A 19,713-nucleotide genomic window follows, 5' to 3' on the forward strand; every position below is an offset into this window, starting at 1 on the left:
AACCAACATAGGGCTGTATTGATTCTTATGCTGAAATCTTTACAAGCATGAAGCATCAGGGTCAAGGTATGGATTGTGCCCACAAGAAAAAATTCAGCTCACCTTCGGTCTTTTTTGGGATTGTGACCACTGGTAATGGTTCTCTAGCCCTGAGACACATATAGTATGTAATTTTACTTGCTTCTCCATTTTTGTACTCTAAGCAGAGCACACTTCATTTAAGTTGGCGATATTTAGCTGGTGTGCCATGAAAGGTCTGCAGTTGTGCCATGGGAGTTTGGAGCACATTGTTGAAAATCGCTAAAAAAAACTTGTCCAGGTTCTCCTACTCTGTTAAGGAGGGCAACTATCTGTAGTAATGCATTGTCTGTCCCTCCGGCTCTGCCAACGGAGGAAGTGGGATAGACAATGCATTACTGCAGACAGTTGCTCTAGAAACAGAGTCACAGAACCCGGACAAATCTCCTGGAAGTTGGAAGTGACATCACAAGAGAACATAAGAACAGCCCCACTGGATCAGGCCATAGGCCCATCTAGTCCAGCTTCCTGTATCTCACAGTGGCCCACCAAATGCCCCAGGGAGCACACCAGGTTACAAGAGACCTCATCCTAGTGCCTTCCTTGCATCTGGCATTCTGACATAGCCCATTTCTAAAATCAGGAGGTTGCGCATACACATCATGGCTTGTAACCCATAATGGATTTTTCCTCCAGAAACTTATCCAATTCCCTTTTAAAGGCATCCAGGCCAGATGCCGTCACCACACCCTGTGGCAAGGAGTTCCACAGACCAACCACACGCTGAGTAAAGAAATGTTTTCTTTTGTCTGTCCTAACCCGCCCAACACTCAATTTTAGTGGATGTCCCCTCGTTCTGGTGTTATGTGAGAGTGTAAAGAGCATCTCTCTATCCACTCTGTCCATCCCCTGCATAATTTTGTATGTCTTAATCATGTCCCCCCTTAGTGTCTCTTTTCTAGGCTGAAGAGGCCCAAATGCCATAGCTTTTCCTCATAAGGAAGGTGCCCCAGCCCAGTAATCATCTTAGTCGCTCTCTTTTGCACCTTTTCCATTTCCACTATGACTTTTTTGAGATGCAGCGACCAGAACTGGACACAATACTCCAGGTATGGCCTTACCATCGATTGAGGTGAAGACCATAGAGGCCAGTGAGCCATGAGAAGAAAAATGTTGAAAACTGCTGACTTAAGAAATCCCTGTTCAAGCACAGAGCATTTTTCTTCACAGAAGAACATGGGAAGCCGCAGCACATGTGGGGCTGTGGACTCCCATTAACTAAGAAGTCTCATTGACACTGCTAGTTTCATCCAACATGTTCAGTATTATAGTCCAGTGCCAGTCCAATGTATCAGTTTGGCTTCATTTTACAGCTCTTCAATGAGATCCTTTGATAAAAACTGACTTTAATTAACATAAAATTGGACAATATTTCAACATACAGATCTATCCTTACAGTGCAATAAAAATGTGTCCTCATTGTACGGCGTTTTTGCATTATGAAAATAAAAGGCTTTTTGTACATCAATTAAATGCATAACGAGTATGAATCATGTAAATCTGTAATGCATCTAAAGTTGACTTTGGCTTTTTGAAGTCTTTATAAATTCATAGAAAATATTGAACATCTAACAAAATAAATAAAACATATTTTAATCAGAGATGCCTAACGATCAACTTCAAAAAATTCGCAGGTTGGGTTCGGTTTGTTTTTACATTTGCTACTAAATTTCTTGTAAAGAGAACTTGCTGTCAGTAGTGCTCAACAGTGAACGACCGCACCTTCTGTAATGTGAAAAAATAGAGTTATGTCCTTTTTTACAGAACATCAAAAAAACTCCTTCATAGAGGGTTTGCACGTCAAATATTTGATTGTTCAGCGTAATTGTTTCTTTTTTATTTTCCTTAAGTGCTCATTTTAAAAAGCATCCTGCTAATTGCTATGAGTCATCGCCCGTTGACATGGCTTTTTGCCTTCACTTACAGCTCTGAAGATTCATGTGCTAAACTCTTTTCTTTTAAGAGGAGGCTGTCTTCAAGCTTCACATCCTGGCACAAAGAGAATGCAAAAAAAAAAAAAAAATAATAATAATAATAAAAAGATTTGCTCATCATTCCTCTTCAGTACAGGTGCTGCAGCAATCCAGTGTAATTCAACTTGAAAGGCTTATGCAACACCGAGGGGTCCCTACGTGGCAGCTAGCCAGAAGTTCACTTGCTCGAATGTCCAAGTTCTCCAAGGATATGCACAGGAAGGCCTTGCTGTAATCCTGAAGAGACCAAAACAAATCTGAAAACGTGCCACCAAATGCAAGCTCGAAGGAACCCGGTTCCAGATGGGCAGGGCACACACACACACAGAGGTCCAAATGCTATTCAGGCGGCAGTCGAAGCGTCCGGAGTTTCCTCTCATCCAGCCCCTTCCAGTACTTGAAGTTGTTGTCCAGGTGCTGCATCAGGTTGGGCAGGTCTGCAAATGCTGGAGGAGAAAGGAAACAAACTCTTTACGCTCTCAGGGAACGAGACTGAGAATGCGCCCAATGGTGTGGGAGCTCCATTGCCTCTTCATGCACTTCAATTAGGATATGGTTTGGTAAAAAAGCTAGGCAAGTGTTTCCCAAACTTTGAGTCGTACCCCTTTCCAAAGTCTCCAGCCAGCCTTCTGAGGCCCAGGCTTCTGAGTGCTCAGCCTCCCTGGGCCTCAGAACACCTCTTGGACATGACTAGAAGGCGCTTCCAGTAGCATCCTTTGTGGGCCCTCTGCATCCACAGAATGGGTATGCATGAGGGGTCCAGGAACAGACCACCCTTTAAATGGATCTAAAGGCCACCAGGTCTAGCCTCTTGAAAGAAGAAAGAAACCTCCCTCATTAAAGCCTACTATGGACTAACCCCTTGCCTGTTGATCAGCCTTAAGGAGACAGGAAATTGCTTACCGTCCCAAGCATCGAACATGTCGGTGATGAAATAATCAATGAACGAAATTTGAGATTTGGGGATACTACAAGTATTTCTGTCAAAAACCGGCATCACCACAGGTAAACCTTGTCTCTTTTCTTCATCCGTCTGAAAACAAAATAATTTCATGTTGATCATTTTGTCCTTTTATTTTAATGGCTCTCATCTGTTCATGTGAACCTGGTGTAGTGGTTTGGGAGGTGGACTTAGCCCTGGATGATCCAGGTTCAAATCTCCCCTCAGCCACAAAGCTTCCTGGGTGACCTTGGGCCAGTCACTTTCTCTCAGCCTCACCTACCTCACAGGGTTGTTGTGAGGGCAAGAAGGAGGGGAGGAGCAGATGTGTAAACCGCTCTGAGCTCTTTTGGAGGAAGGGCGGTATAAAAATGTGAACAAATAAAAAAACCTTTCTAAGCTGTGTCCATTTGTTCATGTGAACCTTTCTAAGCTGTGCCTGCTGGCCATTTTGCCAGCGCAGACAAGGGAACACCTGTGTTGGGCTTTTCAGCCCAACATGAACGATAGGATCTGGTGTAGCAGGGCTCAGTTGCTCCCAACCCCCTCCTGGGCCTGTTCCTCCCCCTGCCCCGCACTCCCTCCACCCCAGAATGCCTGCTCCTCACCCCAAAAATCTGCAGCAATGTCTGGTGGTGTGACTTTCCTCTGGTTGCTCCTGTGGTGACCTCTGTCCAGCACTGGGCCCAGTACTAACTGGTGCAGGCCTGGCACCAGCACACCCTCCTCACAGAGCACCGTAAAAGTGCTTTATAGCATGTTTATGACAGCCAGCATTGGCACTGGAGCTCAGCACTGGCACTGGAGGCCCACTGGATTGGGCCCTTTGTGTGGGAGGGGTGACCAGAACTGTGGCATGCTCAAAAGTGTTATTTTACCCTTTTTAGTTGCACAACCATCCCAACAAAAATGCCCAATGGAAGCTTTCCTCTTGTGGCCAAGAGTAGCATTGGGGGCAAAACTTTATACAGGATTGTGGTGCAAGAGGAAAGGGTTATAATTATTATTATTAACTTTATTTCTACCCCGCCTTTCTCCCTGGAGGGACTCAAGGCGGCTTACAACAAGGTTAAAACAAATTTAAAAACATAATTTAAAAACAGATAAAAGCATTTTAACAACATATCATAAAAACAGTAGTCAGTTAAAAAAAGTAGTCAGGTAAAAAGAGCATAGAGCAGCAAATCATAAAAGAATCAGGCCTGTAACCAGGTATTTAAAAAGATATTAAAAGATGTTGAAAAGATGTTTAAAAAGGCTGGGAACTCAGAAGGCTTGTCTAAACACAAGGGCCTTCAGGCCTCGCCGAAAAGTTTCAAGAGAGGGAGCAGTTCTTAAGTCAAGGGGAAGGGAATTCCATAGCGTTGGTGCCACTACTGAGAAGGCCCTATTTCTTGCCACTGCCGCATGTACCTCCCTAGGCGGCAGCACTTGTAAAAAGGCCTTCACTGATGACCTAAGAGGACGAGCCGGATTGTACGGAAGTAGGCGATCTCTAAGATATCCTGGTCCAGAGCAATATAGGGCTTTAAAGGTCAAAACCAGCACCTTGAATTGGGCCTGGAAACGAACGGGCAGCCAATGCAGCCCCTGGAGAAGCGGACTGACAGAGTCAAACCGCCTACCACCAGTAACTACATGGGCGGCCGCATTCTGCACTAGTTGCAGTTTCCAAACCATCTTCAAGGGCAGCCCCACATAGAGCGCGTTACAATAATCTAACCTTGATGTCACAGTGGCATGGATCACCGTGGCCAGGTTTGCACGATCCAAGTATGGCCGCAGCTGGCGCACCAGCCGAAGCTGAGCGAAGGCCCCCCTAGCCACAGCTGCCACCTGGGAATCCAGGAGCAGCTGCGAGTCCAGGTGGACCCCCAAGCTGCAGACCTGCTCCTTCAGGGGGAGTGAAGCTCCCATTCAGTGCAAGCCAGCACTGCAGTCCAGCACCTGCATCGAGGATTTCCGAACCAGGAGAACCTCTGTCATCTGGATTTAATTTCAGCTTGTTAGCCCCTATCCAGAGCCTCACTGCCTCCAGACAGCGCTCCAGGCCTTCAACATGCAGGCACTCGAACCCAGCAAACTGCTGAACAGGGCAGCTGGTAAGGGAGATGGACTCATGATAGACCATTGCAACTCCCCCTCCCCGTCCCTGCAATCATGGCTGCTGCAACACCTGGAAACCTGGTGGACAAAGTTCGGAGAGACTAACTCCTCCCCCCCTGTCCAACCAGGTCTTCGTAATATATACCAGGTGGGCTTAAATTAAATGAGGGCCTCCCCCTGTGCCACTTGGGATCCTGTTCTTTATTGGCCCTGCCCCATGGCCATTTAAGTAAAAATAAAAAAGGCAGAGACACTATGCACAGCATTATTCCCAGGGCATTTGTGGGGTGGAGTGGCGCATGGCTTCCAGCTGCTCACAGCAGCACCATCACCTGTGCTGCCAGAACTGGTAATCACTGCATGTAGCCAACTGCTAAAAGGAATGGCAAGATAAATGGCAAATGGCATTTGCAGGTTCTAATCACAAATACACTCAGAACAAAATGAATACAGAAGAGCATTTTCCAACTTCCTGGATTTTTCTTATGTACAAATGGTTGGCAACCTTCAGTCTCGAAAGACTATGGTATAAGCCTACAGCAGCCGGTATTCCCAGGCGGTCTCCTATCCAAGTACTAACCAAGCTGACCATGCTTAGCTTCCAAGATCAGACGAGATCGGGCATGTGCAGGGTAACAGTTGCTGCTTTCTTATGTACACATTTGTCCGATTCACTTTCCAAATGAATTCTTGGATTGCCGCAGTCAAATGATACCGCGTAGTACTTTCTCTTCAATAAGCTTTTGGGGAGGGGGGGGGGAATACACGCTTCATCTAACTGAAGGCTCTTTCTCAGAGCCTGAAGGAAAAACAAACACATGGTCGATGCCACGATGTTGGTCATGCCCAAAGCATTGGCATGTTTGGAATACATCCTGCTGACCTCGGAGGCAAATGCTGGCAGATATTACCAAAACAAGAAGAAAGCTGCTGGAGTGTGATTCAGATGCGAGACCAACATGCGCAAAGTGGGCTTGGACTGAAGAGGATTGGATTAAACAACCCTAGTTCTTTGATTAACTTTGGGCCACACCTAATCTACTAGGCTCAGAGGCCTAGTGAGACTGAGAAAGGAGGCATAGGTTTAAAACACGTGTTTATCATGCACCTGCCTCCCCTTCATTCCCGACTCACATTTTTAAGAGACAAGGAGAGGAAAAGTGCTAACCTCATTGCACGCGCATGTTTTTTTCTTTCTAGGCAAATCAGTTGAAATCTCTCCTGCCTTCCCCCCCTCCCAGCATGCCTACCTGTGCAAAATATTCCTCAGAGATGCGACCTGCCCACTCAATGCACTGCTCCAGGGGCCGACACGGATTGGAAACATCCGCACATTTAATCAGCATCCGTTTGATCAGGATCCGATTCTCCGGAGAGGTGAGGACGTTTTTGACAGAATCGCCATCTCCGTTGGTACTCTGAGCAAATGAAACAGTGACAAGCAAGTATCGTCATTAGCTGCACACGAACTTATAGATGGGTTGATGTGTGCACACAGACAGACAGAGACGTAAGCCAGATGGCACCTTAAAAACTAACAGATTCGCAGCACAAGCCTATGCGTGTCTACTCAAAAGTAAGTCCCATTGTGTCCAATGAGCCTTACTCCCAGGAAGGTTGTGTACTGGATTGCAGAATGGCTGCAGAATGGCTTAGAGACAGGCAGATGGAGCTTTCACCATGAGCCATGAAACATGAGCCCTACCATGTTTACAACAACAAATAGTAAATAATTGCGACAATAACCTTGTGAAGTTTCTTTTGATCCATGCACAGTGCCTTGTTATGACAGGTGTGCTAAAAATAAAGACACTGGCCTGGCTTCTGCTGGCTTCATCAGATGCACAAAGTGTTTATCCCCACTTGGCAGGAACATATGTACAGTACATGCACATGCTCAAATATACATACATGGGTAGAGGGAAACAAAACAGATGCCATGACATGCAAGAAATACATGGGAAGGCAAAATGTACCTTTTGGGCCCTTGAGATCCATTATTTGCAAGTATTTCCCTATACCCATATATGGATATGTGCATAGGCATTGCACATGAAGGATAACCAGGTACCTGATGTGCAGAACAGCAGCTCACAATAAATCTGTTCATCTTCATGGCACTGCAGGGCTATTCTTAATAATTCTTGCAACAGGCTAAGAACCAAAACTACACATTACCTTAAGGGTGTAATCCTATGCATGTCTACTCAGAAGTAAGTTCCACTGTGTTCTATGGTACTTACTCCCAGGAAAGTGTGTATAAGATTGCAGCCTAAATATGCTTGAAAACAGCATCTTATGTTTTAAAGCAGCATGTGCTTACTTGCTTTCTTGCTAGAGAAAATGCAGCTGTGTGTGTGTGTGTGTGTGTGGGAGGGAGCAATCTGGGCTGGGACCCTGATGCGCTGGGAGGAAGAGGTTAACCCTTTCCTGTTGTGTCCTTTTTCTTTTTTTGCATAACAGCATCTCTCCCGAAGCTGCTATTTGCAACAAACAGCAACTCTGGAGGCAAATACCAGCTTCAGCAGGGGAATTAAGGAAGGAAAATGGTGCAAGGGGAAAAAGCCCCCCCCCCATAAGCTATGGCCCTGATCCAGGCTGGGTCCCCCAGCTGCACTTTCCTTAGGAAGAGAGGGGGCCACTCCTAAGCACATTACTTTGAGACATATTTAATGTAGTATGTGTTTGGATCTGACACTTCTACAGATATACTCAAGACAGTTAATGGAAGTTAGCTATCCCTGCACCTACTTCAATGATGCAATTCTAAGCAAGTTTTTGGAGTGGTTAAAAGGTGGTTTTTCCCACCAGTGCTCTTTCCTATCCATGTGTATGGAGAAAGCGTGATTTTAAGTGGTGATAATGAATTGGGGACCAAGAAAGTCAGCAACCAGGGTCACTACAAGATCTCTTGACACCTGAGGCAGCATGCCAAATGCTGCTCCCTGTACCCAATGATGTGCCAGCCTGTGCTTCTCCCACTCTCTAATGTCCTATCTCAGCACTCCCCTCCACACCTCTCCTTCTTCTCTGTCCTGCTTGTCCTTTTCCGATCCCAGGATTGGAAGGGAGGAGAAGTGGAGGCAAGTAGGTGGACAGAGACGGGCGCCCCCATCTATCTGCTTCCTGAGGCAACCGCTTCAGTTCGCCTCGTGGATGGGCCACCCCTGGCAGCGACTCTTGATTAATTACAGCATAGAAAACACTTTGATCCCGTACGTGGCAGAACCCAGACATCCAATCTGGAGTCCAAAGTTATCCGCTTGGCTTCATCATTTGATTGTCCTTTCAAATGATGTCTCAATGGGATTCCCATTGTTCACCAAGGACCAACTGCTGGGATGACCAACGCAAGAACGAGCGGGGGCTTTTGCCAACTTCAAAATGCTTGGGCCAGGGCCAACTTCTTGTTTGAATAAATGGAAAGATTTCAAAGGAAGCTCAAAGAAGTCCTTTGTGAAGAGTGCAAAAAACAGCCATCACTTGCACTGGCCTGTACAAAGGGCGGCTCACTCAGAGGAAACCTTCAATCCACTTTGTATAAAGTAAACAATGCATTAAGGGACCAGCAAAGAGACCGGAATCCCAATTCCCAGCATTTTCTCTTTAGGCAGCAAAAGTCATCCTTTAATTACAAGGAGCAAAAAACTGCTTTCCGCAGCAGGCAAATGGTTTCACCATAACAAAACCAATTGAAAAGTGGCAACTGGGAGATGCCAAGTGCCTGTTCAAACAGAATCCAGTGCTTTGAAGGCCTCCCCATCCCCTTGTCCCCCATTCAGCATGTCACTGAGGTTGAGCTGGGGGAGCATGACTAGCCCAAGGTCAACAGGTGCTGGTTTTGTGACTGAGTGGGAATTTGAACCCAGATCTCGCACTCACAGCAGCTCATAAACGAAACATAACAAACAAAAAGCCTGCAGTAATGATTCAGTCTTGCGCACACTGCCAGAAAGATGAGTTTTTGAGATTAAAATGTAAGATTTGAATCTAATTCATCCTTTATGGGCTAGTAGCAGAGCATCCACTTAAATGCAGAAGGTCCCAGGTTCAGATCCTGGTATTGCCAGGTAGGACTGGGAAATAATCCTCTCTGAAACCCTGGAGAGACACTGCCCGTCAGAGCATGCGATACTGAGTAAGACGGTCTGACTCAACAGAAAGCAGTTTCAGCAGAAAGCAGTTCTGCTGCTTTCAGCAGAAAGCAGTTCCAGCTCTTGGTGTGATATCCCTCTGGAATAGGAAGTCCATAAAGATTTATGGAGGAGAGAAATTCTCCTCCAGGATTTTATTCTGCACCCTGCTTGAAATCAACAACACATTTCCTGAATAAATGACCTCCCACCAACAGCTTTTGCTCCTTTTCTGCTTAGCCCATGGGCTGCTTTCCCCTTGCTTCGCTCACCCCATTCTCTTCAAGGGCTGCCAAAGGCTTATTGATGCTGTTGACAAACTTGTTGACGTGCTCAAAGTGCTTGGTCATCTCTGTGGCCAGGACCATGTCAATAATGGCTTGCCGGAGGGTTCGGTATTCGTTCCTGCGGAGAGAAGGCAAAGGGGAAATGCTGACTCACCAACAGCCATCTGTTGGCTCGGGCAAACTGTCTGGCAAAATTTGCGTGTGTGGAATTTATTTAAAAAAATATATATATGCACCTCTTTACTATTTACTATGGCCAGCGATAGTGTGACCTGAAACATTGCCTGAAACCACCTCAGGTCCACCGCCTCTACACAATTAAAAAAAATAGCAATAATATTGGCAGCCATTTAGCACATTCCTCATGGCATTTCTTCAGGACAAGTATATTGCTGGCTACTTGTTATGATAAGAACATAAGAACAGCCCCACTGGATCAGGCCATAGGCCCATCTAGTCCAGCTTCCCGTATCTCACAGCAGCCCACCAAATGCCCCAGGGAACACACCAGATAACAAGAGACCTGCATCCTGGTGTCCTCCCTTGCATCTGGCATTCTGACATAGCCCATTTCTAAAATCAGGAGGTTGCACATACACATCATGGCTTGTACCCTGTAATGGATTTTTCCTCCAGAAACTTGTCCAATCCCCTTTTAAAGGCGTCCAGGCCAGACGCCAGCACCACATCCTGTGGCAAGGAGTTCCACAGACCAACCACACGCTGAGTAAAGAAATATTTTCTTTTGTCTATCCTAACTCTCCCAACACTCAATTTTAGTGGATGTCTCCTGGTTCTGGTGTTATGTGAGAGTGTAAAGAGCATCTCTCTATCCACTCTGTCCGTCCCGTGCATAATTTTGTACGTCCCCCCTCAGGCGCCTCTTTCCTAGGCTGAAGATGCCCAAACGCCGTAGCCTTTCCTCATAAGGAAGGACACAATACTCCAGGTGTGGCCTTACCATCGATTTGTACAACAGCATTATAATATTAGCCGTTCTGTTCTCAATACCTTTTCTAATGATCCCAAGCATAGAATTGGCCTTCGTCACTGCTGCCGCACATTGGGTTGACACTTTCATCGACCTGTCCACCGCCACCCCAAGATCTCTCTCCTGATCTGTCACAGACAGCTCAGAACCCACCAGCCTATATCTAAAGTTTTGATTTTTTGCCCCAATGTGCATGACTTTACACTTACTGATATTGAAGCGCATCTGCCATTTTGCTGCCCATTCTGCCAGTCTGGAGAGATGGCCACATGCTGCCTCCAGGATCAGAGCAGTGGCATTCAGGAGCCTCCTAGCTCTTCGGGGTGGACGATGTGGAGATGTGGAAACATCATCCCCTCATATCATCACAACACTCCCACCCTGCACCAGACATACCCCCAACTTCTGGAACAGCTCCATTTCAGTTTCACTGATTCCAGCAATGAGCGCTGTGCATCCCTCCCCCCCCACAACAAGCCTGAAACGCCCAGAGCACTGTGGAGGGGGAGCACATTGCCTCAGTCTCCTCTCTGCATGCCACTGCCCCTCCCCCCAACACCCTCCTGCAGCCTGGTACCAAGGGCCCCGGCCATCCCCTTGACCTGCTATTGGATCAGAGGCAATGTGCCTCTGGCTACCGGTTTGCAAGAGAGTAACGGTGGGAGAGAAGAATGGCTTTAGTGCCTGCTTATGGGCTTCCCAGAGGTAGCTGGTGGACCACTGTGGAACAACAGATGCTGGACTAGATGGGCCCCCTTTGACCTGATCCATCAGGGCTCTTCTTATGTTCTAATGTAACAACCTCCATAAAATCTTGTTTCAACATGTGCAGAAGCTGTAGCTTTAGTTTTGCAGAAACTCAAGACTCACCGCTCCATGTTTTTAAAAATATTGCATTTATCATCCCGCGTAGTGATCTGGAAGGCCAAAGCAGCATGATGGCTCTCCAGCACTGCAGTGTCGTTGTACAAAATGGCGAGCTCACTTCCTGCGTTGCACAGGAAGGAATTTGTTCGACCTGGATGGTCCACATCATGAACGGTGGCAGCGATCAGAGCAGCAACTTCATCAATAGGATCCAAAGTTTGCTGGGAGAAAGCAGAAGAAGAAGATAGACTTTCAGATGCCATGCCAAATGTCATCCCCCATATTTACCAGAATGTCTGCCAGCACAAGTCCTCCAAGTTCTCTCCAAGTCCATCTCCAAGTCCTCCTGCTCCCTGAATTCACAAAGGAAGAGAAGAATGGGGGCAGAAGAGAACATATGGAAGAAAGGAGAGTAGCAGTTGGCTAGAGTGTGACACTCTAGTCCACCATTCTCCTCTTCTCCATGCTTTCTCTTCCACTTTGTTCTCTTCCTTTTTTAATCCAGGAAGCAGGAGGAGGAAGAGGAGCAGTGAAGGTAGGTATCCATGTCAAACTGCTGCCAGAAGCAAGTGCCTTGGGTAGTCTCATGAACAGGATAGCCCTGAGGAGATGGATATTTAAGGATCCTGAAATAACATTTAAGGCATGATCTAGAGCAGCACTTCCCAAACTTACTCAGCCAGCGATGCCCCTGTTGAGCTCCAGACCAGGAAGTAAGTGCCAATGACACATAATGTGCTGACACCATTGACACTTACTTCCTGATTTGAGCCTAGAAAAATAGCTCAAAAACAGTAAAACAGACAGGAAGGGCAGGTGGGCCCTTCTGTGGCTCCGCAGGCAGCCCAGATTGTTGCTCCACACCTTTCCAAAGTGCTTCAAAGGGTCATACGCTGATGAGTGGCTCAGCCAGCATGGTTCCAGCGATACCCCCAAACACGCATTGAGACATCCCAGGGCATCACAATGCGCATTTGGGAACCTCTGGTCTAGAAGTATTAAAGTCGCCCCCCCCCCAATTGTACCACATATTGTCTGGTACATGTAGTGGTTTGTTCAATCTGATTTACCATTGCTTATACCAACAAGTCCATCTCCGTGCTTCTGCTGAGAAGGTCCCTGTATTATCTCATGACTCTCCTCAACAGCTTTGTTGGTAGACCAAGGATGGTAGGACTGCCTTTCAGCAAGATCTCCTCTACAGACTGAAGAGGTGCAATGGAGGAAGTGTGAAACTAGGCAGTGCACGGATTGAATGGTTGTGTATTGGTTTGTTTAATGTAAATACTAGGTTTCAACAGCCCAGTGTTTCTCAAAGTTTGTCCTCCACCGTACCATTTCACATGGTTCACCTATTTGAAGTACCAACAGAAGCAATGACATCATTGCCAGTTACTTCTGGGTTGACATCATTGCCAGCTACTTCTGGGTTGGGAGCCCAGATGAGATGTAACAAACACCAGTAAGAGGCTCGGGGGGGGGGCAGGGGGCAACATGCTTTGGAGCTCTGCCCACCAAGCCGAGCCTCCTACTACTGTTCGTTGCATCATGTTCCTGGTCTCGCTGTCTGGTGGCAGGTGTCCATGGGTCCTGCAAGTACCACCAGACACCACTGCAAGTACCACTGGTGGTACCCGTGCCACTGGTTGAGAAACACTGCAATTGACGGAATCCCAGTTTCATATCCTGGCTTGTTTGGAAGAAGCCAGGAATTGCTGGGTTCAGACAGCCCCGCTTGTTCTAAATAAGCTGATAACTTCCAGTACTTCTGAGCAGATGGAGAAGGAAAGCCAAGGCTTATGAGCAGTGTACAGAGCCAGGACTAAACCACAGACTCCTTTCTCCCTTCTCTCTTGGAGAAGCTGTACTTACTTTTACCCTTTCTTTAGAAAGGAAATAGGCAGTGGCGTGTAGCACATCAGCAGAGTGCGTGGAGTTGTGATAGGAGTTGGATGAGTGATAATTGGCCTCAATGACTTGCAGCCACGACCTCAGAGTGGATTCCGAGCAGTTGAGGAACTCACAGATTCCAAAGCGAGCAAACATTTTGAGACCGAGATAAACCAAAGGCCTGGAGCGAGAGACAGAAAACCATTTTTTTTTTTTTCCAAAGCAATGGCACTGGATGCAAAATAAGAATTTGAAAAAATAATAATTACAGACGAGTATTGCTGTTAGTGTAGAAATGTCAAGGTTAAGGACAGCTCTCCTCTTGGCCTTGATATTGTACTTACCAGATAAACAGAACTTTTAGTGCAGCACAGCAGGCAACAGGGTGCACAAGTAAAACACAACATCTGGTCCCTAGAATTCTGCCTGGGTCTATCCTATCTTCAGGCATGAAGTGGCTGGCACCAGATGGCAGACTCTGAAGGTTGGCTTGTGGTTCATTCTTTCGTTTCTTATACTCTCATTCATCGGGGGGGGGGGGGGGTCAGGATGCCAGTTGCAGTTTCTGCCTCAGGACCAAAGTATCCTGAGCTATCTCTGGGCAGGGCACAGTAACGTGCATGCCTTGCAAGTGGAATGTCTCAGATACAAAACCTGGCATCTCCAAGTAGGACTGAACCCTATCTGATATCCTAGCCACCTGGGGGGGGCACACAACCCCACTCCCCACTGCCCATTTTTTTACAGGCCTTTCCAAAGCCTTTTGAGAGCTGGGAGGCCGTCTGCACCCACCTGCGGACCCCAGAAGGCCCTCTGAGGCCACCAGAAGGCCCTCCAGAGGATTTAGGAGGCCTTCTGGGAGCCGGGGGGGGGCCACAGGCAGCCTCTCCAGCACTCAGAAGGCCTCTGGATGCACTTGATAGGGGTGGGGCAGTATGGGGGGGGTAGCATTTTTTGGTCCTGGTCCCAGACAGAACAGGAGCCAGGATCACAATTACATTTTGTCACTAAGGTAGGGCCCCTTCCCAAACACCCATATTAGTAATCTAAAAGAAGAATAAGCTGTTCTAAATATTTAATTCTCACTTGCCCTGAGTTGATGATTATGATGATTACCATTCTCAACAGGTGACCAGAAGGTTGGCTAGTTCCACAGCCAGGTAAAATATACCCTAAGAGCACTTGCTACAAATAAAACTTATCACCATGACACCTACATCGAGGTCTTCAGCATCTGCTGCTTTTTGCTAACACACCTTTTATGAGTTGCGGCTTCCAATTCAAAGATGTTAAAATCCCAGTATTCTTCATTTTCCATTGCTTGTGCTATCCGGGGTGGTATGTCATTAAGAGAGATTGGTGATATTAAACTACCTGTAACCTGATGAGTTTCTGTAATACATAGGGAGAGAAAAATATATAATATTTGGACAATTACCAAACTTACACATCAGTAAATTCTTTTTTTGTTTGTTTCTTATAATTTAGCATATTTAGGATAACTGTATGCAGAAGAAGCACTTAATGACCCTTTATCAAAAAAACTAAATAGCAGAAAGTCACTTTCTAGTATAACTTGGGACCCCAATTTACAGGAAAGCCCCCTTTGAATTGTGTTGGGGGATCAGATAGGAGAAGGAGAGATGCAGAACATGTCCTCTTCCCACACATGGGTAGGCTTTGACCCTGTACTCCCACTACCTGATTAGAGGCATCTGGTTGGCCAGTGGGAAAAGGCAGGAGGCCAGAATGGTATAGTGCAGTGGTTCTCACACATTTAGCACCAGGACCCACTTTTTAGAATGAGAATCTGTCAGGACCCACCGGAAGTGATGTCATGACTGGAAGTGACATCATCAACCAGGAAAATTTTTAACAATCCTACCCACACTTACCCACGAGTAACTCCCATTGACTATCATTGTTAAAAGAATATTCATAGTAGCTTGTTAAAAGTACAGGTCTGTAACATTTCCCCAAATGCAGTCACATACCATGGTAGTACCAAGTCTAATCTATTAAATATAAAATATTGAAATGAATGGGGACCCACCTGAAATTGGTTCGCAACCCACCTAGTGGGTCCCGACCCACAGTTTGAGAAACACTGGTGTAGTGGATTGGGAGTAGGACTTAGTCCAGTCCAGGAAGCTTCATGGCAGAGTGGGGACTTGAGTCAGGATCTCTCAGTCTCATGTACCTCACAGGGTAGTTATGAGGACAAAAGGAGATGAGGAACATCTCCGGGTACATCACCCTGAGCTCCTCGGAGGAAGGGCGGTATAAAAACGTGAAAAATAAACAGACTTGAGGGAGAACGTTGTCCCTCTGATCCACTTTGCTTAAGTCAATGGTTCCCAACGTTTACGCAAAGGTTGGGACCACTGTGTTTGCAGGCGAGGGGCGATGGTGACGATAGCACCTCCATGATTGTGCCACCCCTGTGAAAAAGGTTTTTTTTTAAACATAGCTGAGGGCCACTATGGCCCTCTGGAGGGTGCAGGGAGGCAGTAGTCCCCTCTGCAGGCCTCACTGTGCCTCAGAACGGCTTCCTAAAACATAATGACCCACTTCCGGTTTTTGTCACAAAACCGGGAGTAGGTTGCAATCGCATTAGGAAGCCATTCTGAGGCATGGGGAGGTCCGGAGAGGAGGCTGTGGGCTCCCTGCATCCTCCAGAGGACCACAGCAACACCAAGGTATGTAAAAAAAAACCCAAAAAACAAAAACTTTTTTCATGGCAACACCAAGATCATGGAGATGCCATCACCCCCATCCACACATCACCCCACACTGCCACTCCCCTTAAGGGGGTAGCAGTTTATTTCCTGTTCCCCAGTAGACTACAACCCCCAGGTTGGGAAACACTGGTTTAAGAGGATCAGAGGAACAAAGAGGGCCTATACTTTTAAGCCCTCTTCTAGGTACCAGCCAGGCTGAAATATATATTTCAGGTATAAGTAAAATGGCAATGAGAAAACTTACGTTTTGCCGATAACAGATACTCATTTCCTGATAACCTCCGTAGACCATCCTGTTTGAAAATCAATGAAAGAAGACATATAACTGAAAGGCCTTTTGTCTTTAGGAGAAGCGTAGCTAGAGGTGGGGTGGCTCAGTAAGTATGGCAGGCTCTGCAAAGCACTATATAAGTGGTAACTGCTATGCCAAATGGCACTTGCTCTACTTACTGTGCTGCCCCACCCCAGCTATGCTTCAGATCTTCAGAAGATAAGAAGAGCCTCGCTGGATCAGGACAAAGGCCCATATAGTCCAGCTTCCTGTATCTCACATGGCCCACCAGATGCCTCAGGGAGCAAACAGGACAACAAGAGACCTGCATCCTGGTGCCCTCCCTTGCATCTGGCATTCTGAGGTAGCCTACTTCTAAAATCAAGCTTGTAACTTGTGATGGACTTTTCATCCAGAAATTTTTCCAATCCCCTTTTAAAGGCACCCAGGCCAGATGCCATCACCACACCCTGTGGCAAGGAATTCCACAGACTAATTACACATTGAGTAAAGAAATATTTTCTTTTGTCTGTCCTAACTCTCCCAACACTCAATTTTAGTGGATGTCCCCTAAACACCTAGTGGTGGTGTGTGAGAGGGAAAAGAGCATGACCCTATCCACTTTATCCATCCCCTGCATAATTTTGTATGTCTCAATCATGCCCCCCTCAGGCTCCTTTAAGTTGATTTTTTCCGAGGTGCACATGAGCATAATGTTTGCTTTTTTTGTTTCTGAAATGTGGTTGTTATTCATATTCAAATGTAATTGATGAGCTTATCTAATCATCTAAAACTGATACGGGTTCTCATTAAGACTCAGCAATGTAGAATCAAGATCCAGTTTGTACTTACCGTCATCAAACCTCCCACAAGGTCATTTGTATGAGGGTCTTCATCCTTTGTCCCAAGCTGTGGGGAATATAACTCCGTTGTCCTCAGAATCTCGAGAACTCGGTCGAGAGCTTCGGCAACTGGCATGGGACTGCTTTCTTGTGCAGCATTGATTATATTGATTACCTAGGTTGTAGGAAACAAGCTCATCAATTGCAAAAAAAAAAATCAAGTATAGTTTTTGCCAAAATCAGAGGTCATAAAAGGGTCATAGTCTCAGGGTTGGGTCAGACACACATAATGCAGCACACTTTGAGAAAGCTAAATGGGTATGAGCTGGTCCGTTTTTGGACAGGAGACCTGCCTAGAATCTTATGCCCAGTGATTGGTTCTATGTGGAAAAAAGGCAGGATATAAATGTATTGAATACAAGACTGACCCACCCATGAGGTTGATTCATACAGCAAATGAATAGAGGGGGGATACCCATCTTCATTCACCCACTCACTTCTACTGCTCTCCCTTTTCCTTCCCCCACTTGCTGAACTTTCCCTGAAAAAGGAATAGGGAGGTAGAGAAGAGGAAGTGTGTTGGAGCAGAAAGTTGCAGAATACCACATCTGACACTCCTGCCTACCACTTTCTTCTCTTCCCTCTTCTACTCTGTCCCCCTCTTTCTTTTCTAATTCTGGGGGGGAATGAAGAGGCTGGCACATCACAAGATCGGGGAGGATAGCATTCAGTGTGCTGCATCAGGAGGTCTGGGGAGGCAGAAAACGGCCCCAGAAGGCGCCGGAGAAGGGGGGATATTTGGAGAACCCTGCTTGAAGCTGTTGTTCAGCTGGTTGGCTACAACTCCATTGCTGCAGAGATGCAGCCAGCCTTTCCAAGAGACTCAAATGTAAAATGGTAGTTTTTCGAGGGGAATGATGCAAATTCATAAGAATATTATAACAAAACATGTTACAACAGAACCTAAAGGCTAACATTTATTCAAGCAGAAGTATTCATAGACTACTGACAAAGTGGGATCAAGTCCACAGAAGATGCAGCAAGACTTCTTTTTTAAACTGTAAAAGACAAACATAGCTGACCTTCTGCAAATTGCAACCACAGAAAATTATAGCCATTGAATTGTAAGAAACTCGAGCACGGTGCCTTACCTTGGTAATAGGTGCTTCAATTGTCATGGAATGTATCCTGGCCATAGAAGAGTGCCTTCTCTGTGAACTGCCTATGGCAATAAAATGGAATAGAATTAGGAGTGGGATTCCCTGGTCACACCTCCTACCTATTCACCCAAATGCCACCAACTTGGATCTTGCGAGATCCAAGATGGCAGCACCTAAATCTCACAAGACTTGGTGCTGCCATCTTGGATCTTGCAGGATTTTGTGAGATACGAGATGGCGGCACCTGGCTCAGCCAGGAAGAATACACTGACCCATGTAAGTTTGGGAATCACTGGTCTATGCCGAGATGGCTCAATATTTTATCCAGGAAAAGGCCATTGCACTAGTTCACAGGGGAAGAAAACAGGAAGAGAGAACTGATGAAATTTGTGGTGACGGTGGTTGTATTGTATAACCTTGGAATAATAATAATTTTTAAAAGAATAGGTGCTTGAAAAATACCAGGCAGGCTTAAAACAATAAAAACTAGCTTTCTATGACACCTTTGGACGTTTTCTTTCTGGGTTTTTCCTCCTGTGGTTGAATAATACATCCAGAACACTTTAATTTTGCATGCCATTTGAATCAGACACTCAAATTGCCCATTTGGACTTGCGCCACTTGATCTCGTTCCCATATTATAACTGACATCATAAATGTTCCAATTTCCAAAGTGAGGAGATAAATGTTTCACAGGATTTTAAGAAACACAAGCATAGAGGGGGAGGACATCACCCTGCAAGAAGACCTTCGGCTCTGGATGTGCCAGGTACCAAACATGGAAAAAGCAGAATTTTTACAATAGTTGAATGATTATAAAACATACCATCACTGCCCCGAGAAGTGGTGGATCGGACATCTAAGGAGCCTTTCCTTCTGTCTTTGTGCCTGCATGTTTGGATATCTGGGGAAGCAGGAAAGTGACATCACTGTGAGAATGGACATTCCCATTTTGAAAGGTAAAAAAGTGTAGTGTGACAACATGTCACCCAGCAGCTACAGCGGCAGACTTGGATTCAGGAAAGCTGGTTTTAAACAGTATTTCAGCCAGACTGATTGACACTGGACCAGGGCCAGCCTTAGGAGCTGGGGCCCAATGCTAAACATTTTTCGGAGGGGGGGCACCCCCGTAGGCCCTCTACTTACAAGGATGAGTGGCAGTGATGAGACACCTGGCAGCATTGTCACTGCCAAATGCTTCCAGGGTGTGTGTGCAGTGGGGGGACTGATTTCAAGCAAATTGGACCCAGGGGCAGGCAAGGAGGATGGGCTGTCTAATAGCAGTTCTCAGCTCACAGTGCTCTCTTCACAATGCTTTGGCATGGAGGATTCCATGTCAGAACATCAGCTGCAGAGCAAGGTGCCAACTGTTGGGTGCTTTGCTTACTGCCCCAGGGCAGAGCCCCTCCAGAAGTGGGGTCCAGTTTGGCCAAA

The 19,713-nt window shown here is 46.3% G+C and overlaps 1 protein-coding gene across 1 annotated transcript in view; it reads right to left on the reverse strand.

Annotated features, from left to right (window-relative positions):
• Nucleotides 1-1,423: 1,423 nt before the first annotated feature.
• Nucleotides 1,424-19,713, reverse strand: part of PDE8A (phosphodiesterase 8A) — a 120,094-nt gene continuing 101,804 nt past the window's right edge. The window contains exons 12-22 of the mRNA XM_066634731.1: nt 19,106-19,183; nt 18,271-18,341; nt 17,130-17,294; nt 16,251-16,299; nt 14,522-14,657; nt 13,248-13,446; nt 11,379-11,596; nt 9,503-9,635; nt 6,348-6,515; nt 2,955-3,084; nt 1,424-2,497 (exon numbers count right to left, since the gene is read on the reverse strand). Of these exons, the coding sequence (XP_066490828.1) occupies nt 2,391-2,497; nt 2,955-3,084; nt 6,348-6,515; nt 9,503-9,635; nt 11,379-11,596; nt 13,248-13,446; nt 14,522-14,657; nt 16,251-16,299; nt 17,130-17,294; nt 18,271-18,341; nt 19,106-19,183 (1,454 nt within the window). The 3' untranslated portion in view covers nt 1,424-2,390. The remainder of the gene's footprint in view (nt 2,498-2,954; nt 3,085-6,347; nt 6,516-9,502; nt 9,636-11,378; nt 11,597-13,247; nt 13,447-14,521; nt 14,658-16,250; nt 16,300-17,129; nt 17,295-18,270; nt 18,342-19,105; nt 19,184-19,713) is intronic.

The sequence above is a fragment of the Tiliqua scincoides genome, chromosome 8 (genome assembly GCF_035046505.1).
Source record: "Tiliqua scincoides isolate rTilSci1 chromosome 8, rTilSci1.hap2, whole genome shotgun sequence".
NCBI lineage: Eukaryota > Metazoa > Chordata > Lepidosauria > Squamata > Scincidae > Tiliqua > Tiliqua scincoides.